The 26605-nt window shown below is 38.1% G+C and overlaps 1 protein-coding gene across 5 annotated transcripts; it reads right to left on the bottom strand.

Moving 5' to 3' along the window:
• Window positions 1–153: 153 nt before the first annotated feature.
• Window positions 154–26597, bottom strand: LOC579784 (mis18-binding protein 1). 5 transcript variants are annotated; one of them, XM_030998899.1, is made up of 16 exons: window positions 26448–26597; window positions 17182–17263; window positions 16114–16473; window positions 15036–15222; window positions 13315–13478; window positions 12266–12348; window positions 11495–11628; window positions 10312–10405; window positions 9253–9443; window positions 8269–8483; window positions 5056–6020; window positions 3768–3964; window positions 3295–3434; window positions 2594–2790; window positions 1804–1906; window positions 154–1294 (listed from the first exon to the last, which is right to left on the bottom strand). In XM_030998899.1, exons 1-16 carry the CDS (start codon window positions 26495–26497, stop codon window positions 1130–1132), a joined length of 3327 nt encoding a protein of 1108 aa, XP_030854759.1. In that variant the 5' UTR covers window positions 26498–26597; the 3' UTR covers window positions 154–1129. The 5 variants fall into 5 exon arrangements, 4 of the variants coding, with proteins under 4 accessions (XP_030854759.1, XP_030854762.1, XP_030854761.1 ...); XM_030998902.1 differs by having other exon boundaries at window positions 8269–8471; XM_030998901.1 differs by having other exon boundaries at window positions 12266–12345.
• Between the last annotated feature and the right edge of the window lie 8 nt (window positions 26598–26605).

The following is a 26605-nucleotide window of genomic DNA, read 5'->3' as shown; positions in this document are numbered from 1 at the left end:
CCAAAAATGCAACAAAAAAAAAAAAAAAAATCAACTTTGGCACAAAAATCCTACGGGAGCTGTTTCAGTGACATACCGTACCACACTATAAGCCTAAAAGGAGAATGTTAGAAGTAGAACTATAATTCATGTATATCTGAAATGCAATTACAATTAAAAGAATAAAAATATAAAAACACATATTATTAAATAGTAATGTATATTGTCTCTAAAATATGAGAGCAAGGATTTCATAACATAAGCAATACTATATACAATAGGTGCAATACTGTATACTGTTGGTACACATGCATCATTCTGCTATATACACAACCAGAAGCCCTTTAATTGGCAATAGTTCTGCTTGAACAACAAACTAGAATGGCCAATTCAGATACTCAGAACTTAACAAAAAAAATCTCATGTGGGCATTCCTTCAATAAAAATTATCCAGGATATCATACAATTTTCAAGGTGGTCAAAGCTGATAAATTAACCCTTTCTATGTCACAGCCTTCAGATTTTACCAATAACTTAAATTTATTTTACAAGATAGCTTTATATATTTCCACTAGTAGCTTGAACTGTGAAATTTGTACCCCTGCAAAATTCAAAATTGCATTTGACAATATAAAAATAAAAGTGAAAATGAATTATTTGCTTCTTGAAACTTAGTTCATGATTGCTTATAAAATCAAAATTAGGAAAGTTACAAAAAACTGTATATACAAATAAGTATAAATACATAAATGTCATAAATCCTAAAAGTCATTATTCACATTAAGCTTCAAAAAAAATACACAGAAAGTGCAGAGTGGAACAGTGCATTAGCACCTCAGCTATTTTTATCTTTCTTGTACTTAAGAAAGCATTTGCATTTACTTTCCAAAATAAAATGAATTTATTGTTTTATTGAGAGAATATTATGCACACCTTCCTACTAGCACCTTAGACAGCATGAATGGCATTATTTATAGGGGTAGGCCACTTTTGAACCACATAAGGCCCGTACCAGGGCATGACTCCAGTGGTCTTGAACTATGTCATTTTGAGAGAGGCACAGCAAATGCGTTTTAGCCTCAAAATGCCCAAAATATGCCCTGCAAGATATGCCAAATAACCAACGTTTGCTTTCAAAATCCATTCGGTTCTAATGTTTCTTGCTGTTTGGTGCTGAATTGTTTTCCTCGTCAGACCAGTAGTAGTCTCCTTCGTCTTCGTCAGAATCCGTGCCTTGGACGGGGTCGACCTGGAATGCTTCGGATATGGTCGGAGTCATGGCCATGGTCTGGGTTTTCAACTGCCTCTGCCTTACCTGTGCAACAAGAAAAGAGATGTTTTACTCTTGCTGGGCCAGTGTCACCGTTAACTGTCACGTATGTGTGACAAACGGATTGGATATTTTTTTATCATATATCGTCTACCGAGAAATATACAGTTAACAAAACATACAGTTCTACTGCAATTTTCGTTGAGGTGTTCCATTCAATTCCTTTACGGCCAATCTACAATAAAATACTTGTTTTGAGGTACACTTGTTTATGGTTATGCATACACAATTGTTCACCTTAGTTATGAAATATCATATTTATTATCCATTTATTATTACGATTGTCAGGAATTTACTTATTTTGTATTTATACCCTGTAAAAGACTTCGCGATTTTGGCCTTTGGCAGCAAGATATTTTCTTAACAAATCACTTTAATTCAATTCAATTTTAGCTCGATCCATGCACCAAAGCCACTTGTAAAATGCTGAATTTCAAATGGGAGCTCTTCTAACAACATCAAAGATTTAGATAAATCTTTGAGAAGAAACTTGCCTTGAGAGGTGGACTGACATTGTGTGTAGTCTCTGGAACGTTCTTCCCCCGTCGACTGGCTCTTTTCTTCTGCATGCCAAAGATATACTTATCCATGTGTTTCCTGTTTAACAGAAAAAAAAGGATTGTGCAATAAATGATCTCACTAAAGTACAACAAACCACTTAAGATCATTCAAGGTTGTACAGATTTCTAATCTCCTCAAAATCATTCATCAAAACTATTGATCAAAATGAGTGAATATGGACTAATTGTTATAAAATATTATAAAACGGTTTCTAGAATGTATGCAATCTAATGGTCAATGACACAACATGACTCTGCATCATTCTCTCCTACGACACCTACCTTGTAGTTCCGATCAAAAAGAGATAAAACACAGTTTAGATGTGCATATGCGTCTATCTGGGGCATATAGGATTCATATGTGATTAAATGCAGTTTCAAATGGCAAGAACATTGATATGCATACCGAGACACACAAAATACTGTTTGGCTGCACTTGCGTGACGTCATTCAGCAAATGGCGGACTCTATGACTGAGTGACTTTATCGCATTTTTATTGGCTTTGTTGCTGATTTTTAAAATATTATATTCACATTGTAGACCCATTTTTTTAAAACAAATAATCAATGTTTGAAACTCGTGCAATAGTGATATGAGCCGGACAATGAACAAGACTTGCCAAGTTTATTATCCGATTATGACTTAACCCACGTGCAGTGCATATTTACTGATGCACTTGTAAACATGAAGAATTTGTAAAACTAGAAATAAGATAACAATTACTTTTCTACGGAATTCAAGAGCCCAGGGCTTATTATTGCAGAGGAATGGGGAGTCCTCTTCCCGGAAAGGGGTGCCAGAAGATTGTGGAATCGTGTACTGGGCGTCTTCAAACGGGCGGAGCCTGGAGTCTTGGCCTGCATTCCTTCGTCATCATCCTCTTCTTCCTCTTCCTCTGCCAGGTCAAGATTTAACAAGGGCTAGTCAAGAGAATTGGTCAGAAAATTGACATAATAATGCTCAAATTTTGAGAATCAACAGTGTAGTAGTATTAAAGATTAAGGGTATCATTGCTGATTTGGGCGAGGATCTATGTATGTAAGGTTCTTTCAGGTGCTGAGATGCAAGAGTACATATGAGTCACATTAACAGTAATTTGTTTCCAATTTTTAATACAATAAAGATGTTTTGAATGTAAAGAAAACCCTAGCAAGTGTTCTTTAAATAACTTGAACATAGTGCGCTCCACATTTCTGTTTCTCAAAATACACACATAAGTAACACAAGTAACTTTTCCTCCACTTGCTTCACTCTTTCCCTGCACATCAACAAGGCTCCTTGATGCACTACATATATATACATTATCATTATTATCATTATAAATTTAATAATATGTACCTATACACTAATAGACGTGTAAATTAAAGTTGATTACATTACAAAAAATGGCACGTTGGGCCGAGGTTGAGTCATCATGGACCTACCTTTGTGGTCTTCCTCTGTTTCTTGAATGGAGTTGAATCAAATAGATCCTCTTCAGATGCCTGGTTGTGCTGCTGGATGAGTTCTCTGAGTTGCCTCTTTCGTTTCATTGTACCCTTGGCAGCAGTTAGGGCAACAGGCTCTACAAGACAAAATGGCACAACACATAAAACAAAAGCAATTGTAACAATCCTCTATTCATTATACACTTGCAGCAGTCAGCACAGTTCATACACTTTTCTGTTCACTTGAAAATGAATAAAAGTATCATTGATAATGACTATAAACTATGTAGCAAGGATATCCATATGAGAAGTTATGGCACCTCTGAAATGTCCTAAAAGAAGTCTGTTCACAGATTGGTGGGAAAAAATACTCTAGCAAATTGCAAATGAAGCAGTAGACCCCCCCCCCCCCAAAAAAAAATAAATAAATAAATAAATAAAAAATAAAATAAACAGCATTAAGTTGGTACCTTTTGCTCCTTGGTTGGACTCTTTGTTATCCTTTGTGGTACCCTTAGTGGTACCCTTAGACTGGTTGGATGCCTTGGTAGCCTCCTCCAGCTTGGCCTGATGCTCTTGCTGACATTCCCATTCTGTCCGGGTTCCAACAGAAGATGCCACCCGATGCCAGAACTGCCTGGAGCTTGGTGGGATTATCTTCAAAGCTCTGTACAATGCAGATAAACATGCACACAAATATTGTCTAATGAATTCAAGTCAAAGCCAAAGTGCAGCCATAGGTATCCAGCATTTTACAGACAAGAGCTCTACCACACGCAATATAGCTTACAACCAAGAGTTAAAGGTAATACAAAGTTTTGGTAAGGGGTCATGAATTCGGTTCAAATGAACATATTGGAAGCATATGCGATCCTACAATATACAGAGATCGTTGTCGTGATTGAAATCGAGTCTAAAGTTATTAACTTGTAAATAATAATCTCTTATGTTGTATAGCTCCCTCTCAAGGTCAAGATATTAATTAAGCTATAAAACAATGTTTCTTGACTAAAATCGACTGATTAACTATTCCTGTTTGAAAGTTATATATCCCAGCTACATATTCTGAGATTTTCATGGTCGCAGCTACCAGTGTACGGCCGTAGCTGCTATTCAGATTTATCAGCATTTACCGGGAGCACCGGTAAATTTGTATATTCAATTTTTCTTGAAAGCAGAAGTGTTTTAGGGGCTAAATTTTCTAGTGCTTATAATACATCCACAGGGGCATCAAAATATATAAAATTTGTAAAAATCACTATCCAACCAATTTTCAAAAATTCCCAAAACTTTGTATTACCTTTAATCTTTCATTAAAAAAATACAGTTTTACATCATCTAGCAGTTTAATGATACAAACAAAAAAGCACAATGAAGACCCATGACTATAGTAAAGGAATTAATGCAGATGTTTAACAAATTCAATTTGTAGAATTAAACTTTGAATCTACTCTCAAAGAAAGATATCCATAATTCTACTACAACTGCTGGCAAAGGAAAGCTAAAAGATCATTCATATCCCTTGTAGAACTTTCATTATATTTTCATTTTCCATATTTTCTTTTTTAATTACATGTTCCTTTGAAAAAGTTTTGCAAGAAGATATCAAAGACATGGCTCATTCAAAATAGCTCCTAATGAAAATTAATGATCATATCACATGTGTATGTCATTGTGACTCTTGCCATTGGTGTACTAATATATGGTCTTTGAGAAGACCTGATGACTTCTTGGATAAAAAAAAATTCATTGTCTCACCTGTGCAAACGATGAAGTTCATCAGGTTTCCATTTCTCATTCGATTCCTGAATTCTCTTTGAAATCCGAGACTTAGGTGGTGCTTCTTTCGTCTTTTTCTTTGTTGCTTGTTCAGCTTTGTCTTGTTTCCCTGATCCAGAGCTACCTTTGATTTTCACCCCTGCATTTAAATCAGAGTGTTCATTTTTCTCCAAAACGACACATGCAACCATATTTGAACCAAGCAGCACTCTCTCATTAGCTTTAGAGGATACTTTCCGTTTGTGCTTGGAGATGCTTTTGTTACTTGTGCTAGGTACAGGAGAGCCTTTTGGTTTCCTTGACAAGGAGCTATTCTTATTATCTCCTTCAGTAGCAGAAGCAGAGTCTTTATTCTTAAAGTCTTCATCATCGCTGATGTTGAAGTTCTCTTCCCCTTGCTCCGGTGCCGATGAGGAACTCCTATTGGCCTCACGCGAGCGTCGCCTTCTGCTCTGATTTGATATCCTGCGTTGCCGATTCTCCTTCACGACTCCCATGACCTCACTGTACAGATCATAGGGCTGGCTGCTCTTGTTAGTTGCGTCCCCTCCGACTCCACTGACTGGAGGTGATACGTCTACGGCATCACAGACACTTGTTTGACTCAGAGATCTAGGCGTGTCCCGTGACTTCTGATGGTCGGAGGTGTCTAAAGACTTTTTGGGGAAGGTGTCTAAAGACTTCCTGGGTGATCTTCGAAAACTTCCCTGCTCTGGCAATGCATCGAGGCTGCATTCTTCACCGCCTGCTTTCATTGTATTGGATGTGTCTGAATTTCTCTCAGTTCTTGCATTAACAACTCTCTTTTGCATCCTGTCCAGCGGGTCATCCTCACTTTCACTCTCCTCAAAACTACTCTCTCTCTGTGAAGTTGTGTTCTTTGACTTTTCTGCTCGCTTCCTGCTCCTGGGGTTCTTCTTTCTAGTAACCAGCCTTTTTGCTCTCTGGAAGACAAAACAAATTCAATTAAGTTGAATTGATAAATTGATTCATCTGTTTATGTAACAGAAAAAAATTGGTCTTTCATAAGTACATTTCCCAGTAAAGATAAGCATTACAGTAAAGTGCATATATGGGTACATTACCGTGCGTCCAAAAAAAAAATTACACTTTTGGAATAATAAAAAAATGTATGGAAAGCTCATAAACTCAACTTTCATATGACACCAAAAAGTCCAGAAATAATTCATGCTTGGGTAAGCACTGCTCCCTTTTGTAAAGGGTATTAAAATATTAGGTTGCGCAGGAATTAGCCTTCCAATTTGTGAAACGTAAATCCTTTGGTTACCCATTTACCTGAAGAATAAGTAGCAGACATCTTGGACATTCCTTTTTTCAAGAAACCGTATTTGAATATTCAATTTACATAATCCCTACCTGGGTATTAAGTAAATCAATGAGATGTTAAACTAATCTTGATTAATTGATTGACCCATTGACTGGTACATTGTTTAAGTGATTGATAGCTGAATGTTCATTGTCTGATGAATTGTCAAGATATGCACAAACACACACAGGCAGAGAGAGAGAGAAAGAAAGAGAGGGGGAGGGGCATACATGTCCTCTTAACCCTTATCCCATCTACCCAACAAAGTCCTACCTTACATTTCACCATCCCCCGTCCTGACTCCCATGAACACACCACCGAGTCTACCATGGAAAGTTACATTGCTATACGGTAATAACAAATGTAGTTACTGTTCACTCATGCATACAATTTTAATCCCATAAACCACAAATTTCACTCAGCAAACCCAAACTCATCACAATTGATCATAAATTGGTCATATCATCCTCAATTCCGTAAGCTCCAAAGGATTTACCTCTCACAAATTGGAAGGCTAATTCCTGCGCAACCCAATTTCCATACCCTTTACAAAAGTGAGCAGTGCTCACCCAAGCATGAATTATTTTCAGACTTTTTGGTGTCATATGAAAGTTGACTTTATGAGCTTTCCATACATATAAAACTTGTCCCCCCAGAATCATATCTTTTTTATTCGGCAGCCATTTCAAAAGTGTATAGTTTTTTTTGGGACGCATGGTATAGTATAAACCGAGTATAAGAAGTTATTGCAAATGCCCCTTGAAAGAAATTACAAAACGAGTGTGTAATGAAATAGAACACAAATGGGGGGGGGGGGGGGGAAGAGATTCTTGCCAAGAAATTGAAGTCAGTCATACTTTTAATATGCACACTAATAGAAATGAACACAAAGATGATCTCATGTAGTGGAAATGTGGAAATTTCTTCAAATATGTTGATTTATGCTGGATTTATACGACCATTTATGTATTCATTTCTATAGTAAAGAAGCACTTGTGGGAGTTTTGTCTTGTTAATCATCTCTATCTTATTTCTATTGTTCGAGGGTAAATTATAATCAGGCTATATATTTAAACTTTCAATCAATATTCACTATCGGCAAAAAAATTGGGTTGGGTAAGAAGTGGTACTCAGGTTCTAATCATTGGTCAGTCACCTGTTCAAATAATAATTCAGATATGTGAATAGTAATCCACCTCCGTCGATTATCTGGAACAAACTACCAAAAAAAACTTAAACGGTGTAGATCATTAATCAGTTTTAAGCATTTCAATTGAAGCAAAAGTTTTGAATCTGATAAACCGCCCTTTTAATGTCTGTAGTTATCATTGTGTTATTTCTTTGTCTCTCTTTCGGGTTAGTTTTGGTATTTTGTGTAGGATCAACTACCTATAAGTTTTTGTAACTTTTTGATGATCCAACTACTTGGTATCTTCCATTTTATTGTCTTATCTATATTTGTAAGATATCTTTTATTGTATTCTTTGACTTTGCATGTCTATATGAAAGCAGTGAATAAATTCATTTCAATTTAATTAAATCAATCCCAGTCCTCGTTATAAAAACTTTCAAAACATACAGAAATCTGCGGTTTGATCATGTTGATCAATGGAACTCTGAAACAGCTATGAGATGGATCTCTCCAGAGGGGAAAAAGCCAGAGAGGAAGCCCAAGGATCACCTGAAGAAAAGCTTCCAAGATAATCTCGACTAAATCATGCAAGGAATCTTGAATGGCAGTGGCTGACCAAAGAAAATGAAAAGAGCTGGAAGCCCAATGTGCTTAACAGCCCATTAGGACTTATGTAAGTATGCCATGCATTAACTTCATACATTTGAAGGTTTGCGACATGTATCATGGGTACCTGTGATATGTCAATGGAGCCTTTGACACCAAGACGTGTAGCTGACACAGGAGTATGGTCAATGGATCCTTCTAGGAGCTCTGCAGCACCTTCCATGTACAGCAGGGTGCGTTGTCTCTGGCCTCTCCAATATTCGAGGGGTGGGAGGACCTTTCGTCCACTCCTTGTGGTTCGTACCTCCTCCACGCTGACAAAAGAGGGCGTGACAACTACAGCTGAAGTCACAGAAATGACAATAGAAACATTTTTTGCTAAAATAACAAGTACATGTAAGGGATTCTTTATGTCTTCTGTATTCGCCATTAGTCGTATGGTATTTATTGTTTAAAGACTGAGATATGTGGAACGTTATGATATCCTTGGATAAATAATCATGCAATAAATATATTTTGTATCTATGATCCCTCCGACATATAATCTGTAACCGTGTGCAGCTAGTTGTTATGTCATTTACATACATGATTAACAAACATCTTTACAAACCCTAGATAACTACTTAAAAAATGATTCTACACAGACAACAACAACAAATATATAGTGAGCCTTTGATCAAACTTTCAAATAAGATAAATTTATCTATGCGAAAACCTAAGCAGAGCTCAATTTTACCAAGGGAAAATACCCTCACATTCTAATATCAGGTAAAGTACGTACCCCTTCACTAAAAATGTAATGCAAATTCCTGTCACATATACACAGATACATTTCTTTATCATTCACCAATCAAATGCATACATTCAACAATCTGCTGAACATGTTTAGCTAATTTCAATTCATAACTTTGATGTTAAAAGTTTATGTTTATTCTGACATGTTACCTATTATTGTAAAATGATATGTTTCAGTAGCCTTCAGGCTACATTCATGTATCATCTTTCAAGCGTTTACTCTTTATATTAATAAAAACCTGAATGGGATTGGATTGGATTGATGGCTATCCTCTGTGCATAATTCTTTCTGAAAACCGGAAGAGTGGGTCCTCACCCTCTCTCCTTCTCGACACTGGAGTTGTTTCTGAATCGTTACTCGGAGTTTTCGTCACAGCAGGCCGTTTTTCTTTCTTCAGAGTACTGAGCACTTTGTGTGTGGCAAGTCTCCCACCGTTGATGACAGGAGTATTAGATGCCTTCGCTGTCCCTATGTCCGTTGACTCTGGCACAGTCACTTCTACTTTCCTGCATGATTACCAATAGGATAATATTGTCTCTGGTTACCCTATTTCACGCAACAAATGAGTTCATGACAGAAGGCAGGACAAAATCTTCAAGTTATTTGGTTGACTAAAATGTTAGCATTTGCTGGATTGAAAAAGGTGAAAAACAAAATGTGTCATATTATCTGGGTAACTTAGTGACGGATATTCTTTTGACTATTTGATTAAACAATGTGTATTAAGAATGTTCCTCAGTCGTTGATTTACCATGATCTAGTTGACTATTAATAATACTATCATTGAATGCAATTCATATGCACATTTTAAATGTTATTGACACTCACTGCAAATGTAATAGAAGCTTGGTTTATAATGATCAACATGCTGTGTGAAATTTCTTGGCCATGTTTGTTTTGATTCAAAAGGGGAAATCAAATTACATGCCAAGAAACCATCTGCTTAAAGGGAAAGACCAGTTTTGGAAATGCCCCCCTCTCAAAAAATGAAATGGTAGGTCTCAATCATGTGGTTTTCAATCATGTGAAAGAATATGGTTTGACTAATACGTGATGATACAAATTTTGCAGAGAAACCGCCTACTAATTGATATATTTGGTACATTATTATATTTATTTGGACCTGATAGATATCGCGCACGTGTCACGTAGTCCCATATATATCTTTCTGTGTACAGTGATTGTAACTTTACCAAGACTGGGCCAAATTTCTTATCATTTTGATGATTCCAGAGCCTTGAAGTACACACCAATACTTATATGCTAGATGATCAACCTTTTCTGATCGATTCCACAACGTTTCTTTCACAATGCAATCGCATGACCATAACTAGTCTTTAGCTTTAAAATGTAAAGATTGTGATCCATACTCACTTGCCAGATTGCTCCATTGCCTCTTCCACTAAGTACGCTTTCCATTTAGCAGGAAAACCCTTCTGAAAGCGACGTAAAAACTTCTTAGAAAACCCTAGAAACAGAAGTGTAATAAGAGAACATGAAAGATTGTTGGGTAACTGACTTACATCACTACTAAAGCCATGGCACACTGACTAAGACAAATGTAATCCTGTCATCATTTGTATGGATCTGTTTTTTTAATTTTTTTAAATTAATTCATTTATTTATTTCGGTTTAAAAAGACATAAATATACTTGATTCAAAGGTCCAAGGACCAAAATTGATCATGTTTACAAGTAATACAATAAAGTTATATATATATATATATACAGTAAATATACAATAGTGAGCTAAACGAACAGGTATGGCAAGTACAAGATGGTAATAAAGATGAAAAAAAAAAAACATTTCAATCAATACTATGCACATGGTCTGGAGTACTAGCATGATACCCTCATAATTCAGTTTATACATTTTATATGAATATTCTGGAGTAGAGGTAATTTATACCCTATCTAAAATGTCCCGTGTAAATTTCAATTTGAAGCATGAGAATTGATATTATGATACGTATGTAATAAGAAATCAAAACATCATCCAAAGTGTACCAATCACCAAAACATGTCTTGGTCTTGGTTTAGTGGGTTCCATGTTGCTATACTGTAATCAAAATATTAGTTTCAAATATTACTTTTACAGGGGTGATAGTGAGAGTTAAGTCATGAAAAACGGCACCTCAACCCCGCCCACCCCCCCCCCCCCCCCCCCCCCCCCCCCCCCCCCCCCCGACCACTTATTTAAAACCGGATTTACATCGATCTCAGGGACTATCCATTTTTTAAATAAAAAATAAAAATAAAATCAATCAATCAGGAAACTAATTAAATTTAGGATAGAAGAGATATTGCAGTGGAAATAAACTCTCTCAGTAAACATAAATAAAATTTGAGTAGACCCCTTGACGCATGGGCATGTGCTTGCATAGAATAAGGTGCACATGGAACACAAGTCAAACTTGGGTTCTGTGCACAACATTTCATGTTGTTTCTTCTTTAATACTCCTTAACCAGCGATCTATGAAATGCCACACAAATAAATTTCTCAGGTGACTGGTACACATTAAACCCGACTTTGTACAAACAAAATGGCTGAAGCTCACCTTGATCCCTTGCCAACAGTTTGTTGATGTTGCCGTGGAGACTATATCTTGATCCCGAGGAGGTTTCCACAAGGCAGGAGGAGTTCCGTTTGATAATGGCTGTACTGTGCCAAAATGATCCCTCTGGATCTTCTCTGTGGCATGAATGACAAAGAAACATTTCACCTTGCAATTAGATAATAATTCAACCTTAATTGTCTACAGGATTCTCCCCTCTATTACTTCTTTCTTGGGCTTGCATCTGCTCGAGCACCCTGTTTATATTGAGATATTCCAGGGAAATGGAGTGAAATAGTTGGAGGTCCATGAGACCATTACTAGTTTTGAGCCAACATTCAGTCAAATGGAGTGGCCACTGCTGAATCACAGTGTGCCATCATGCCTCCTCAATATAACACAAAGTCTGAAAGAAAGAGGATACAGGCAAATGAGACAATTTACGGAAATATGGCACCAGGGGGGTGTTTCACAAAGATCCTAAGTAGAACTTTACTCTAATTCGGACTTAATCATTATGGAGAGCCATTTGCAACCTTAAAAAAATATATATTAACAAGTAGAAATTCCAGTATTTTAGACTTTTCATAAATTCCACATCAAGAACATGAAATCTCCTTGATAATAGAAAATATGAACAATTCGATTCAACATTTACGCCTTTTAAATAACTTTTACAAAATATTTTCAAAGATGCTAAGGGCTTTCCATAAGTCCAACCTAGGATCTTTGTTAAACACCCCACTGGGGTCATAAACATGTAGGTCTACTTACAATCTATGCCCCTCCACAGCTATGTGCTTTAATCCTGATCCAAGCCATTTTATGATCCATTGGTCCAGGTCAGTCACTGTCTTCTGGTCAGGATATCACGGAGAGGAATCAAAAGGCATATATGATAAGAATTTTACACAGCATAATGAAGAAAAGAAATTCTCCTTGACAGTTTAACTCCTGAGGGAAATTGTCCCTCCTCAAGTATAACTACTTATGTCTTTTTCTTCTTCTTCTTCTTCCTCCTTTTCCTCCTCCTCCTCCTTCTTCTTCTTCTCCTTCTTCTTATTTCTTATCATTATTATATTATTATTGATCTTATTACCATTATCATCATCATCACCATCAGCATAATCGTAATATATAGGCGCTGTTATGCTAATAGATTTCACCAAGACTTTATATGAAAAAAATAAAATAAGTAAGAAGTTAAAGAGCCAATTGTTTTCTTACAGACAACATAAATTTGGTCTTCCAGGTACATCTACAATCTCAACCTCTCTCGATATGTTATGGTCACAGATCTCAGATAAGGAAAATATGAATGCATAAAGGGATTCATTCATGACAAGAACCACACAAAAAATATGTGGATGCATGTTGGCTGTGAGAATGACAACATAATCTTGCATATGCATAAACCCTTTTCATATTTGCGCAGAGATTTGTCATCATTGATAATGTGACCAAACTAGTATCGGGTACCGAGTTACTGACCCACTTGCATGCTAGCTTCCTAATGCCAGTCATTTTTTTGTTTTTGGACACAAGGAGTGGGTTTGATTCAATTACAACTTTCATACAAAGTGTGTATTGGGGTTTTTACAGACGTGTATCAATCAAATATGATTATTTACGTCTGGGGACCGACCTTTAAACGTCACCATCCGAAAGACGTGACTCAGTTTCGAACCTGTGTTCTCGGCTGAATAAGTTTGTAACTTCCACTGTTGGCTGGATTACAGGCGCACGCCACAACGCCTAGTCAAAGGGGCCAACAATTAATACTCTACCCTTTGACCTCAAGTCGGTAGAAAGTACTTTCTCACCCCGGCTAGTTTGGCTACGTCATCACAGCTGTCGATGTTACTATGCTCCAGATCACTGGTCGACTTCACGGCTTTCCTCCTTAACGACTTTCTCTTTTCTCTTGCTTTTGAGACGGATCCCAAAGGAGATGCTTCAAGAATTGGTTTATCACAGGAGTCTGGATCTGAGTGCACAGCACAAAGCATTGTTAAATAACATGTTGGTTTCTAGCACTTCCTGAAGGAGTACACTTTCTTCTGCATATTTTCACAATATTTTGGGTCTCTTTTTTTATCTCTAAACTAGTGCTGTAGTCAAACGTTTAACCGTCCGGTATCCGACCGCCCATGGCGGATTCCGTTTTCAATTGGACGGTTTCGTTTTCCCGTTTTTTTTTTTTTTTTTTTTTTTTAATTTTTTTTTTTTTTTTTTTTTTTAAAGTTTCGATTTATGCCCCTCCACCTGGCACTATGCCTGGCAATGTCTCCCAGCTCAGTAATCGGTGTGATGACTTACCACTTGGAAACTAGAACAACACTCCAATTTGTCTGTCATCTTGGTTTGAAAGTAATCTTTGTAATAGATCTCAATATATATTCATCCAAGTTTAACACATGGTGTACCACAAGGTTCTATCCTAGGTCCTCTACTGTTTTTAATTTACTTTAATGATCTTACACATTATTCTAAAACGACATTGTTACTATTATTTGTGACTAGTTCACAAGCACAAATCGGCGCCTTCAGTTAAATCACGTTCCTGCTTTTTCACACGGCCAAAAAAAAAAAAAAAAAAAAAAAAAAAAAAAACAATTTTTTTATTTTTTTATATTTTTTTTTAATAAATCGTTTAACCGAAAACCGTCCGGTTTTGACAGGCGGTTAAACGGAATTGGAGATATCCGTGATGTTACAGCACTACTCTAAACAAGCCCTTGCATTGAGACCTAGATATGAAGAAAAAAACCCAGGATGTGTTGAATTAGTCTGCCAATTTTTAGGACAATTTGATTATTGATTGACAGAAATTTAAGTAGAGTTCTAATCCTCCTCCGGCACCTTGCAAAATACCTTGGGAGCCACACTGCATAAATAGACAACAGACTTTACATGCTTCTTCCCCACCTGTAAAGTTACATTGTTTGAGACTGGACATTTTTCTCTCTTCTTTTTAATTGAGATAGGAAGATCCACATGTGATGAGTAATACATTTATATCATTTTAAAGCTGAGAATCTCCTCTAGAATTTTCTCCTTTAGAATTAATCTAATCAAATATAATTGTTAGCATTGACTGCTGATTCCTAAAAAGGTAGCAGTGTTTAATATGAAAGTCTAAATATTATTAAGACCATTGTTTACCACAGAGCCGGACCACACCTAAATTTAGTAAGAAATTGCAATGGAAATAGATATATTTGTAAATCCTTCTGAAAGTTTCTGTAGAAGAAAAGGCCCATGTGGCTATTCGTCGATGGACAGTACTGCAACTAGTTCTAGAGTAACCATGATTATCATTGATTGGAAGGCTCGCAACATCCCACAATTTTGATAATTCTAGGCATACAGTATATGGGTCATTCACAACCTAAATCAGGAAGATTCTACATTGTCAAACATTGCATCCTACTGCAATTTAACAGTCACAGTCAGGTTTTTAAGTTGTGTGGTGGCGTTGATGAGGTTGAATTGGGATCTGTTAAAAGAAAAGAAGATCCAATTAACACACAGTGTATCTTACCTGAGCCTTTTATTTCAGTATCTTCTACTTTCTCCATTGGTTCCATCTCTCCATCCATCTCATCCGTGACATCCTTCACGTTTGGGACATCAGTGTAGAGTGATGCGTCGTCCTCTTCTTCCGCCTCTGTTGACGACACTGCAGTATCAGCAACTTCTGAAGACTCCACTTCTTGACCATGTTCAGGCTGTCAAGGAGACACAAGGGGAAATATGGACAAAAAGAGAAGGATCAAAATACTTGTTTTTACAACAAGGTAAGAAGATTTGATGGAAAAAAGGACGGAAGGAAACGGAGGCTGTCTGGCACAGTATTAGTTTTCTTTGTATTTGCAATTATAGACAGAACCATGATCGTCACATGTTTCTTTCTCATGAGATTTGGCTCCATCCTACAGTAAAAAACTCTGAAAAGTACAGAAGTACCCACTTTTCCAACAACCATGGCAAATTGCTCTAAAAGAAAGTAGGAAAAAAAAGCAGATTAGTGAAAGTTTGAATGCAATCAGACAAACAAAAAGTTATGATTTGTTCAAAATTTGTAACGATTATGTAGTGATATGGAAATTTCTGCCGAACAAACTGTGCTGTTTGTGCTTACAAAATGCATTCATTCCGGAGGATCTTTGATAATTTAATATATTTTGAGTAATGCCCAAGGGAGAAGGCCCTTTGGGAGAAAGAACTGAAATGTCTGATACTTTGATTCTGACAAAAGTTACAAAACACTGACCAAATTGAAAATTTGAGATTCTCATAGATTTGGTGATCTTGTTTCGAAAAAATGTCATGAATTTCCTATTATTTGCCCGATTTGTTTCAAACTCATGCTAATCTGTTCCTTCTCTTTTTCTCCTTTCAAACAATGGTTAGATTGTCATTTAATTTGCAGAATATTGTGACATGCCCATAAACAAAATTGAATGGCAATAAAAAAAAATTGGTTAAGGTGTACAAAGTAGATCCAATTCAGGGAATATTTTTCTGTGGAAAATTAAGACAAAAAGCAAGCCCCCCCCCCCCCCCCCCCACGTTAACAAAAAAAAAGAACAAAAAAGACAGATGAAAAAATTGCACACCTGGAAGCATGAAAGTGTTCCACCAGGCACCAGTCTCTGCTCCCTTTGGACTACATCATTCCTCTCTGAATCATGCCAGTCTTCATTCTCAATACTCTCTGGAGGCATCATCTCAACATGGCTGGTAGATGCATGCTCTTTCTCACCATCTTTCTGTGCGACTCCTCCCGTTGACTGCATCTGTTGGATGAGATGCGCCACGGGAGACATGATGAAAGCACCCACCAATGCTGGCACAGGTTTGGGCTTGAGCATCGGGGACACAAGCGGAACCTTGAAAGAGCCAGATGTGTTGCTTGATATGGAATTGTCAGCATTGCGTTTTGATGGAATGGAACTCGAAGCATTTTGGCCCATCACCTAGTCGGTGGAAACAAAATGACAGAGGACATTTGTAATGATCCATCCAACCTAATACCTGACATCTGTTTTAAATTTTAATATTAGATTAGCCACCTGCTGATTGAAAGGTTATCTTCATAAAAGATCTCTTTCGCTGTGTGGTGTAAAGCCTTCGATTGCTCAAATTCTTTATATCAAATTTGAAAGGGAGTTTTGCAATATATTGCAAGATGAAGACCACAATAGACACAGGCTTAGACATCTATTGGTAGTTTGGTACATGTAGAGGTGTACTCTTGAAGTAGAATGGCCTCTATTATATTTTTTCTTGACCTACCACTAAATTAAGTCCGAATGAAATAAGAGTTACACAAAGGTCTACATTTTTCACTATCTTCTATTGACTTAGTAGACTTACATGTACATGTATATTATTAAGCCCAAACCCAGCATCTGCTCTGAGATGTTTAATAGAATATGGTCCAAAGTTAAACTCCAAGGTCTTTTAAAAGATACATTATGTTACAGCACTGACAGGTTAAAGGAGCACATCACTTTTTCTTACACAAGTTTGCCTTGAGTAGTGGCAGAAAATACAGGTTAAAAAAAGATTCACGTTTGACATAAATCAGGGAAACAAGCAAAAACTAATGAATTCTCGGATTTTATCTGCCTTCATCCAGGCCAACGTAGTGTGAAAGACAAATCAATGAGACTTTCACAAACCTTTGCGAGAGGACTTTGTCTGTAGAGTTCCTCAAAGTGATCAATGTAATGCTGATACTTGGGTACAGGTCGCCTGATGTTACTATAAAAGAAAAAGAAAATAACCAAAAATTATGTGATAGGTGGTATCATGGTATGTAACTTTAGAAAATACCTGTTCGAAATTTGGTCAAGAAGTTCTTAGGAAGCAAGATAACAGAAGGAGTGAAACTGGTGAGAATATCACTTATTTACGATAATAGCAATTAGCTTTAATAGTGCACTATGACTATGAATGCATTTGAGGTTTTTACCTTTACCTTTACCACAAATACCTGAACTTCTGGGAGAATGCTGAGACAGCAGCGGAGCTTCCAGGTCTATCTTTTTGTCAATGTTGGTACTCTTAACTATATACTTCACATAATAAATAATTCATGAATGCAAGGGGGGGGGGGGGTGAGATAGCATCTTGACTGCACATGTCCCATGAGTAAAGAAATTTGGTACCATAAATCTCTATGTATAAGACACACTTTTCCTGCCAAAATGTGTTTTGTGTCAGTTTTGATCTTTTTCAGAGTATTTTTCCTAAAAACAGAGACTTATAATATGCACTTTCTCATATGATTCACGGCAACCTGCAGCACAATACAATTGCATACCATACCGACGGTGGGGTGCGGGGCACGCGTGTGTTCCGTTAGAGACCAAACACCATGATTACAGTCACTATAAACACACCCGTGAGCCCGCAACCGACCGTCGGTACAGTATATTATGGTGGTTATTTTTCCTGACTGCTAAGAAAGCATAAATGCTTGTACATGTAAGTAAGCAACCAGACCAGACGTCCGACGGCTTTAGGTCCTCTCTGAGGGACCTGGTATTGAGGATTAATGCCTTACCAAAGGGCACTAGCGCATCAACTTGGTTTCAACCCGGGTCACCGAATTACGAGACCAGGCTGCTCTACCGACTGTGCTATCGCGTCTCCTATGTAATTGTATTGTGCTACAGTTTGCTGTGAATCCTGTGAGAAAGTGCAGTCTTAGTTCTTAGGAAAAATAATCCAAAAAGAAAAATTACACAAAACAGGTAACAAACATATCGACTTTAAAATCATGACCTTTATTTGAACATTTGATGAGTATTTACTTCATTTTGGGTACGCCAGAGTTACGGGTCAAACTCTGGATAGACTTCTGAACTAGTGCCGAGTCTACTACTAGTAGTCATGGTTGTAGTAGTTGTAGTAGGCTAGACACTTCAGTCACGTCACAAAACCCCCTGGACAACTCTTGCTAGCCGCGCAATCGCTCAAATCAGGGGTGATAGTGAGCACTAAAGAAAAATAGGTTTTTTGTTTCCCTCTCAACAACATTCCCCCCTTTCGAGTAAGAAAATTGGGAAAAAATTGGGGGAAAAATAGGGCAGAGAATAGAGAAAAATAAGGGGGAAATCAGGAAAATTAGGATCAAATCAGGAAGAACAAAAAATATTGTGCTATACACTCACATGCAAATCCGATCGCAATTGCAATTCATACGATTGCGAGTTGTTTTTGCTTTATGGAAGTGGTGTGCACGTGTGCATCAACGTCAGCTGCACAAAGGAGTGGTTAGTCTGTGGTGCAGACCCTACGCAATGTTTTGTGTCCTACTGTACCTGTCTATTTTGTGTGATGAATCATTTGAAATATGATATTTATTTGGTGATTCTTTATCTAATTAATTATTAAATTAATGAGTTTATATTTATACAAATTTACTTGATTGAGAGTGAATGTTGATGAAACTTAAATATAAAGCGTATACAAAAATTCAGGTCTGATGGCAAAATGATAATGAAGGAAAAGCTGTGATAACACCATTACGAACGTGTAGATGGCGCAGTTTTTCCTTCATAATCATTTTGCCTTCGGCGTAGACTAGAAGGGATGAGATTGATTTAGATGACTCCATGCGCAGCGAGAGTTTAACACGGCTTGCAAGATTTTCAACATGGATGTCGATTTTGACCCATAATTTCCTTAAAAGGGACCATTAAACGGATTATTTCAGTCAAGTTAGTAAGTGGAACCGATGTATTATAGCCAAGGCCTAATTTACAATTGGATATACACGAGGTAAAATGACATTTTGGGGGCATAACAATACGACCTGAAATGGCCGCGGCGTTATCAAGGGAATGTATAGAGACGGTTTCCGTCTCTAAAGAGAGAGCCGACCCTACCCCAATAAGAGGCTAATGAACGAAAGAGACAGAAAATTTGGTCTAGGCCGAGTTGTCCCCTGGTCCGAGTTAGCCCGACTCCATCTAGAGCTAGACCTATCCGATTTTGCTCAAACTTTTTTTACTTACTTACTTTACTTTGGTTTACTTTGGTGTCGAGGCTTGAAGCTTCAGCTTATGTGCCCCTCTTTACTGCATTGGATTCGCGTTGGTATGGGTGGTATTTCAGCGGATGGTGCTTCCAGTGATTTTCAAGTTCTGACTTGAATTTATTGATTGATGAGGCATTTATGGCAATTTCAGGAAGGTTATTCCAATTATTAATGCTCCGCACTGAAAATGGAGTCGGGCTAACTCGGCCCACGGGACTACTCGGCCCAGCTGGAAAAACTGGGCCGAGATGTCCCGACCTGATTAATCGATCGAGAGATACCAATGTGTATATGTTTGTGCTCTTTGCGACTTAATAATGCCCTTTCCAACCAAAATCTTTAATGGAATTGTGTTAAATGATACCAATGAAGACAATTTATAACTTATCTTTAGGTAAAATGACAAAAAAATGACATTTCGGACAATTTACTCACAGCTCGCAATCCGCATTGCCGCACGTACATTAAATGTGCGTTGTATCTACTCGGACCACTGAAATTCGAGCAGTGTTTTCGTCGGTAAATCACTGCAAAAATATCATTTTTATCTCGTATGAAGGTCTATTTTTTATTCCTGACACAGATTTCATTATTGAGAAGTCGAATATATATACTGACTCGGCGCCCGTACCGGGCCGCTGCACTGCATTGCATGATTGTACTGCCCAATTTGATCGAGTGATGTGAGTATAACTAATCAAACTAGATCTATATCTACTGTATTATCATTATTCATTCCGAGTAGAATATCCAATTTGATTTAGTGAGTAAACTAGACCTAGATCTATATCTACTGTAGCTACATCATTATCATATACTAGATTAGTCATTCAGAGTAGAATATTTGATTAATGAAGGAATGGAATTTTTCTTTTTCATAATCAGATAATCATATTTTACTCCTAAAAGTTAAAGACTTGATAAATAGCTAGATCTAACGTAAGGGCCTAGCCTAGTACTGTAAGAGAAGTGAGCTGAAGAATCGCCTTCTTCTTTTATTTTTGGAGGGGCAGGCGCGTAGCCAGGGGGGGGGGGGGCAGTCGCCCCCCCCCCCCAAAAAAAAAAAAAAAAAAAAAAAAAAGGAAGAGGACGTAGGAAGAAAAAGGATTAAGAGTCGAGAACGGTACAACGAATCGTCTTCTTTCTCTAATTATTTAATGAAACATCAAAGCTTCCGCGCTTCGCACGAAAAGGGGGGGACAAAACTGAATTCAGGTAAGGATAAAGAGTCGAGATCGGTACAACGAATCGTCTTCTTTAGTAATTTATAAAACGTAAATGCTTCCACGCTTCGCGCGGGAGCGGGGGAAACTGAATTCAGACAAGGATCTAGAGTCGAGAACGGTAAAACGAATCGTCTTCTTTCCCTAATTATTTAATGAAACATTAAAGCTTCCGCGCTTTGCGCGGGAAGGGGGGATGGAACTGAATTCAGATAAGGATTAAGAGTCGAGAACGGTACAATGAATCGTCTTCTTTAATAAATTATGAAACGTCAACGCTTCCACGCTTCGCGCGGGAGCGGGGAAACTGAATTCAGACAAGGATCTAGAGTCGAGAACGGTAAAACGAATCGTCTTCTTTCCCTAATTATTTAATGAAACATTAAAGCTTCCGCGCTTTGTGCGGGAAGTGGGGATGGAACTGAATTCAGATAAGGATTAAGAGTCGAGAACGGTATTCGTCTTCTTTCTCTAATAAATTATGAAACGTCAACGCTTCCACGCTTCGCGCGGGAGCGGGGAAACTGAATTCAGACAAGGATCTAGAGTCGAGAACGGTAAAACGAATCGTCTTCTTTCCCTAATTATTTAATGAAACATTAAAGCTTCCGCGCTTTGCGCGGGAAGGGGGATGGAACTGAATTCAGATAAGGATTAAGAGTCGAGAACGGTACAATGAATCGTCTTCTTTAATAAATTATGAAACGTCAACGCTTCCACGCTTCGCGCGGGAGCGGGGAAACTGAATTCAGACAAGGATCTAGAATCGAGAACGGTAAAACGAATCGTCTTCTTTCCCTAATTATTTAATGAAACATTAAAGCTTCCGCGCTTTGTGCGGGAAGTGGGGATGGAACTGAATTCAGATAAGGATTAAGAGTCGAGAACGGTACAACAAATTGTCTTCTTTCTCTAATAAATTATGAAACGTCAACGCTTCCACGCTTCGCGCGGGAGCGGGGAAACTGAATTCAGACAAGGATCTAGAGTCGAGAACGGTAAAACGAATCGTCTTCTTTCCCTAATTATTTAATGAAACATTAAAGCTTCCGCGCTTTGCGCGGGAAGGGGGGATGGAACTGAATTCAGATAAGGATTAAGAGTCGAAAACGGTACAACGAATCGTCTTCTTTCTCTAATTAATTATGAAGTGTCAACGCTTCCACGCTTCGCGCGGGAGCGGGGAAACTGAATTCAGACAAGGATCTAGAGTCGAGAACGGTAAAAGGAATCGTCTTGTTTCTCTAATTATTTAATGAAACATCAAAGCTTCCGCGCTTCGCACGAGAAGGGGGGACAGAACTGAATTCAGGTAAGGATAAAGAGTCGAGATCGGTACAAGGAATTGTCTTATATCTCTAATAATTTATAAAACGTCAATGCTTCCACGCTTCATCCATCCCTCTAATCATCAATATCGTCTTCATCCCTTACATCATCAAAATTGTCTCCATCCCTCTCATCATCTCTAATTCTCCATCCCTCACATTGTCTCCATCCCTCTCATCATCTCCATCCCTCACATTGTCTCCATCCCTTTCATTATCAATATCGTCTCCATTCCTCTCATCATCTCCATCCCTCACCAATCCCTCTCATCATCTCCATCCCTTACATCATCAACATTGTCTCCATTATGTATTATGCCACATTGTGGAAATGCAATTTTATTTTTTTAATTCATTATTTATTTATAGTATGTACATATTTACAGGTACACAAGATCAGATATAAATCTGTTAACCCCCAGCCCCCCCCCCCAAAAAAAAATTGTAACATGCAGATGACACGCCACACCATTCCTTGTGTTGTGGTATTGGTACGTATTATTTCATATGCAATTTACAAGGCAAAAAAAAATCTAAATAAATAAAGTTAAAACAATTAAATAAAAATGAGGACATGTTTGAAAAACACACATAATAGCAATAAACATTATTTGTTTACGACTCCAAGATACAAATTCCAACAATATGACGTCAAGCTGACTCAAAATAACAAATGATAAGCAGGTGTAATCGTGTATTAATTTTATGCCACGTTGTAATGCAAATTTGTTTTTTTTTATTTATTATTTATTTATAGTATACATATTTATACAGGTACACAATATATCAGATATAAATCTGTTAACCCCCAGCCCCCCCCCCCCAAAAAAAAATATAAAAATTGATTTTGCTCATAGATCTTTGCCTCTGTTGCTGATTACATACCCGGCCGAGATGGATGGGAGGGGGGGGGGGCAGCTGCCTTTTAGAAATTTGAGGAACGGTTAAATTAATGACCAGTTGACCAAAGGTCCAGGAGAAGGCTTACAAGAATTAAGATCCCCCTGCCCAGGGGCGGCCGAGCGACTTCCAAAGTGGGGGGGGGGGGGGCACCAACAAAAAAGGGCACTTTCTGGAGAAAAAAAGGGCACCTACAGTGGGAAATCTCAAAGCGAAAATATACAATTTTTTAGACATTGGTATATACCCCTACATTGTGATTACATTATCAGGGATGATTTCAATATTTGTTTTTCTTCATACATCATACAAGATATCGCTTAAGCATCATACTTTACAGTTGGGTGTGATGTCTGAATATGCATTTACGAGCGAGCGAAGCGAGCGTGAAAAATTTCAAAGATCTACATTGTATGAGGTCGCAGTGCGAAAAATTACATCTTATAAAGAGGAAAAAAGCCAATCGTGATGGGGTTATAAGCACATTCTCATAACGGAAGACTGAAAAGACCTTTGATAAGTAACATAATTATATCATCTTTAAATGCGAGCGAGCGCAGCGAGCGAACTTTGGGGGAAATTGCTCTCAGTCGCCTTAAATAAGGGGCACGTTTAATGATTACAAGAAAAGGGGACAATTATCGAAAGGGATAAGACACTTATACGAAAAGAAAAGGAGCACGTGTCAAAGTACAAAGGATTATTATAAGAGGTGAAAATGAGACAAAGAGGCGTTTACGAAAATGGGAAATAGGCATTTGTTGACGGAAAAGGGGCACCCATCAGATTTTGATAGGGGCATTTATAAGAGGTGAAAAGGGGATAGTTCCCTTATTAGAAAGGAAAAGGGGCACGTATCATTATTAAAAGGGGAATTATCAGAGTTGAAAAGGGGCATTGACCAGATATGAAAAGGGGCACTTATAATAAAGGAAAATGTGCATTTGTTGAATGAAAAGGGGGCACCGTTCAGATTTTTAAAAGGGGCAGTTATGAGAAGGGGAAGGAACTATTTCTTTTTAACGGGGGCACTTATCATAAGGAAAAGGGGCACTTATTAGAAAATAAGAGGAGCACATGTTAAAATGAAAGGTGTGCTCATCCGAGTTTAAAAAAAGGGGATAGTTATTAAAAGGAGAAGGGGCACTTCTTACAAAGGAAAAAAGGGGAAGTTGTCAAAGTAAAAGGAGCACCTCTCAGTTTTGAATAGGGCAATTATCAGAGGTAAAGGGGGCACTTATTAAAAGTGAAAAGGGGCACTTCTCGTACCTGAAAAGAGGCACTTACTAGAGATTAAAAAGGGCACTTTTTCAAGATTATTTCAAGATTTATGAGAATGGAAAATGGACACTTATTGCAAAGGAAAATGGGAACATGTCGAAGGAAAAGGGGCATGTGTCAAAAATAAAAAAAGGGCACTCGTCAGAGGTGAAAAGGGGGAAGGGGCACTTTTACTAAGTAATAGGGGCACTTGTCAAATGAAAAGGGGCACCTTTCCTATGTAAAAAAGGGCACTTCTTACAAAATAAAAGGGGCACTTTTCCTATGTAAAAAGGGGCACTTTTGGGGTATCTGAAAAAGTGGGAGGCACTTTGCCCCCCCCCCCCCATCCCCGGGAGGGCCGCCTCTGCCCCTGCCCCTCCATGCACCGGCACGTCATTGCAATATCATGTCTTAATTGCTTTGCTTTGTATATATCTCTTTGATTCCCAGAAAAAGGGAACAAAAAGGAGATTTTTTGGTTTGTTTGGGGGGGGGGGGTGGTGGGGGCTGCATTATTTATACAAAAAACTTGAAGCCAATACCTTCTTTTCGTAGAATTTTTTGGAAGCAGCCCCCTCCAAAAAAATAAGGCGATTCTTCAGCTCACTTCTCTGCTTAGAGTACTAGGCTAGGCCCTTACATTAGATCTAGCTATTTTATCAAGTCTTTAACTTTTAGGAGTAAAATATGATTATCTGATTATGAAAAAAGAAAAATTCCATTCCTTCATTAATCGGATATTCTACTCTGAATGACTAATCTATATGATAATGATGTAGCTACAGTAGATATAGATCTAGGTCTAGTTTACTCACTAAATCAAATTGGATATTCTACTCGGAATGAATAATGATAATACAGTAGATATAGATCTAGTTTGATAAGTTATACTCACATCACTCGATCAAATTGGGCAGTACAATCATGCAATGCAGTGCAGCGGCCCGGTACGGGCGCCGAGTCAGTGAATTCCCCCGCCGACCCGGCCGGCGGCGCTGTACGGCTAGCTGCACACTGAGCTGAGCTGCTGCGGTAGCACTAGGCAGTAGTCTGCTAATTTACGGCCAGGACGAAAGAATGTGAACAAACATCAACCATCTCGTCTAAAATGTACTATATTCGACTTCTCAATAATGAAATCTGTGTCAGGAATAAAAAATAGACCTTCATACGAGATAAAAATGACATTTTTGCAGTGATTTACCGACGAAAACACTGCTCGAATTTCAGTGGTCCGAGTAGAAACAACTCACATTTAATGTACGTGCGGCAATGCGGATTGCGAGCTGTGAGTAAATTGTCCGAAATGTCATTTTTTTTGTCATTTTACCGAAAGATAAGTCATAGATTGTCTTCATTAGTATCATTTAACACAATTCCATTAAAGATTTAGGTTGGAAAGGGCATTATTAAGTCACAAAGAGCACAAACATATACACATTGGTATCTCTCGATCGATTAATCAGGTCGGGACATCTCGGCCCAGTTTTTCCAGCTGGGCCGAGTAGTCCCGTGGGCCGAGTTAGCCCGGATTCCTGAAAATGACATCTGCCTCATCTTAGATTTGCAGCGGGGCTTCCTTATTTTGAGCCTGTGTCCCCTTGTTCTGGATTCTTTGATGATTTCAAATATGTCATTCCTCTCTACTGCCTCCAATCCATGCATGATCTTGTATATTTGAAGAAGATCAGCCCTCTGTCTACGGTACTCTAGTGATGGTAGTTTGAGTGTCTTACTCTTTAAGTCTTTCGATTTGTTTGTCTGATTTTCTGCTTCTCGATAGTAGAGTCTAGACTATTTCTAGTTATTTTTGGAGTGGACTTGGTAGTTTAAGGATTGCTTTATCAGACAAACCTGATTTCAATCAGTTCTCATGGAAAATTAATTTTCACCTAAAGTGCCTAAAGTCTAGTGGTGGTACTAGTAGGCCTACCCGAGTTAGCCCGCGTCCGAAACCCCGGCCCTCCGAGCTCCCCAATTAGGCCCAGCCAAGCCAGACCCTGCGGCTAGCGCGCAGGTACCACGGTCAGAGTAACCGGCGTCGGCGTCGAAACTTTCTGGAGTTACAGTGCAGAGCCGAGGCCGAGCTGAGTCAGCGAGTCGAAGTTAACCAACTTAACGTTAACGGCCGCGGTTAAATGTGAATTGATCTTAGCTAGCGTGCACCTGCAATTCTGTTTGCTTACCTGTCTTTGCGACCACCGACCAACTTTTCAGAGTCCTGTATTGGATTCATGATCTTGATTCCTCTAAAATCATTGTCGTTACACCGAAGTTACGGAACCGTTCTCACAGTTTCAAGTCACCGCCATTCAAAGAGAAATCTTATAACTGATATGACGTC

Source organism: Strongylocentrotus purpuratus, unplaced genomic scaffold (assembly GCF_000002235.5).
Source record: "Strongylocentrotus purpuratus isolate Spur 01 unplaced genomic scaffold, Spur_5.0 spur5_scaffold_5, whole genome shotgun sequence".
NCBI classification, from domain to species: Eukaryota; Metazoa; Echinodermata; class Echinoidea; order Camarodonta; family Strongylocentrotidae; genus Strongylocentrotus; species Strongylocentrotus purpuratus.
This window is presented reverse-complemented; position numbering and strand designations above follow the sequence as displayed.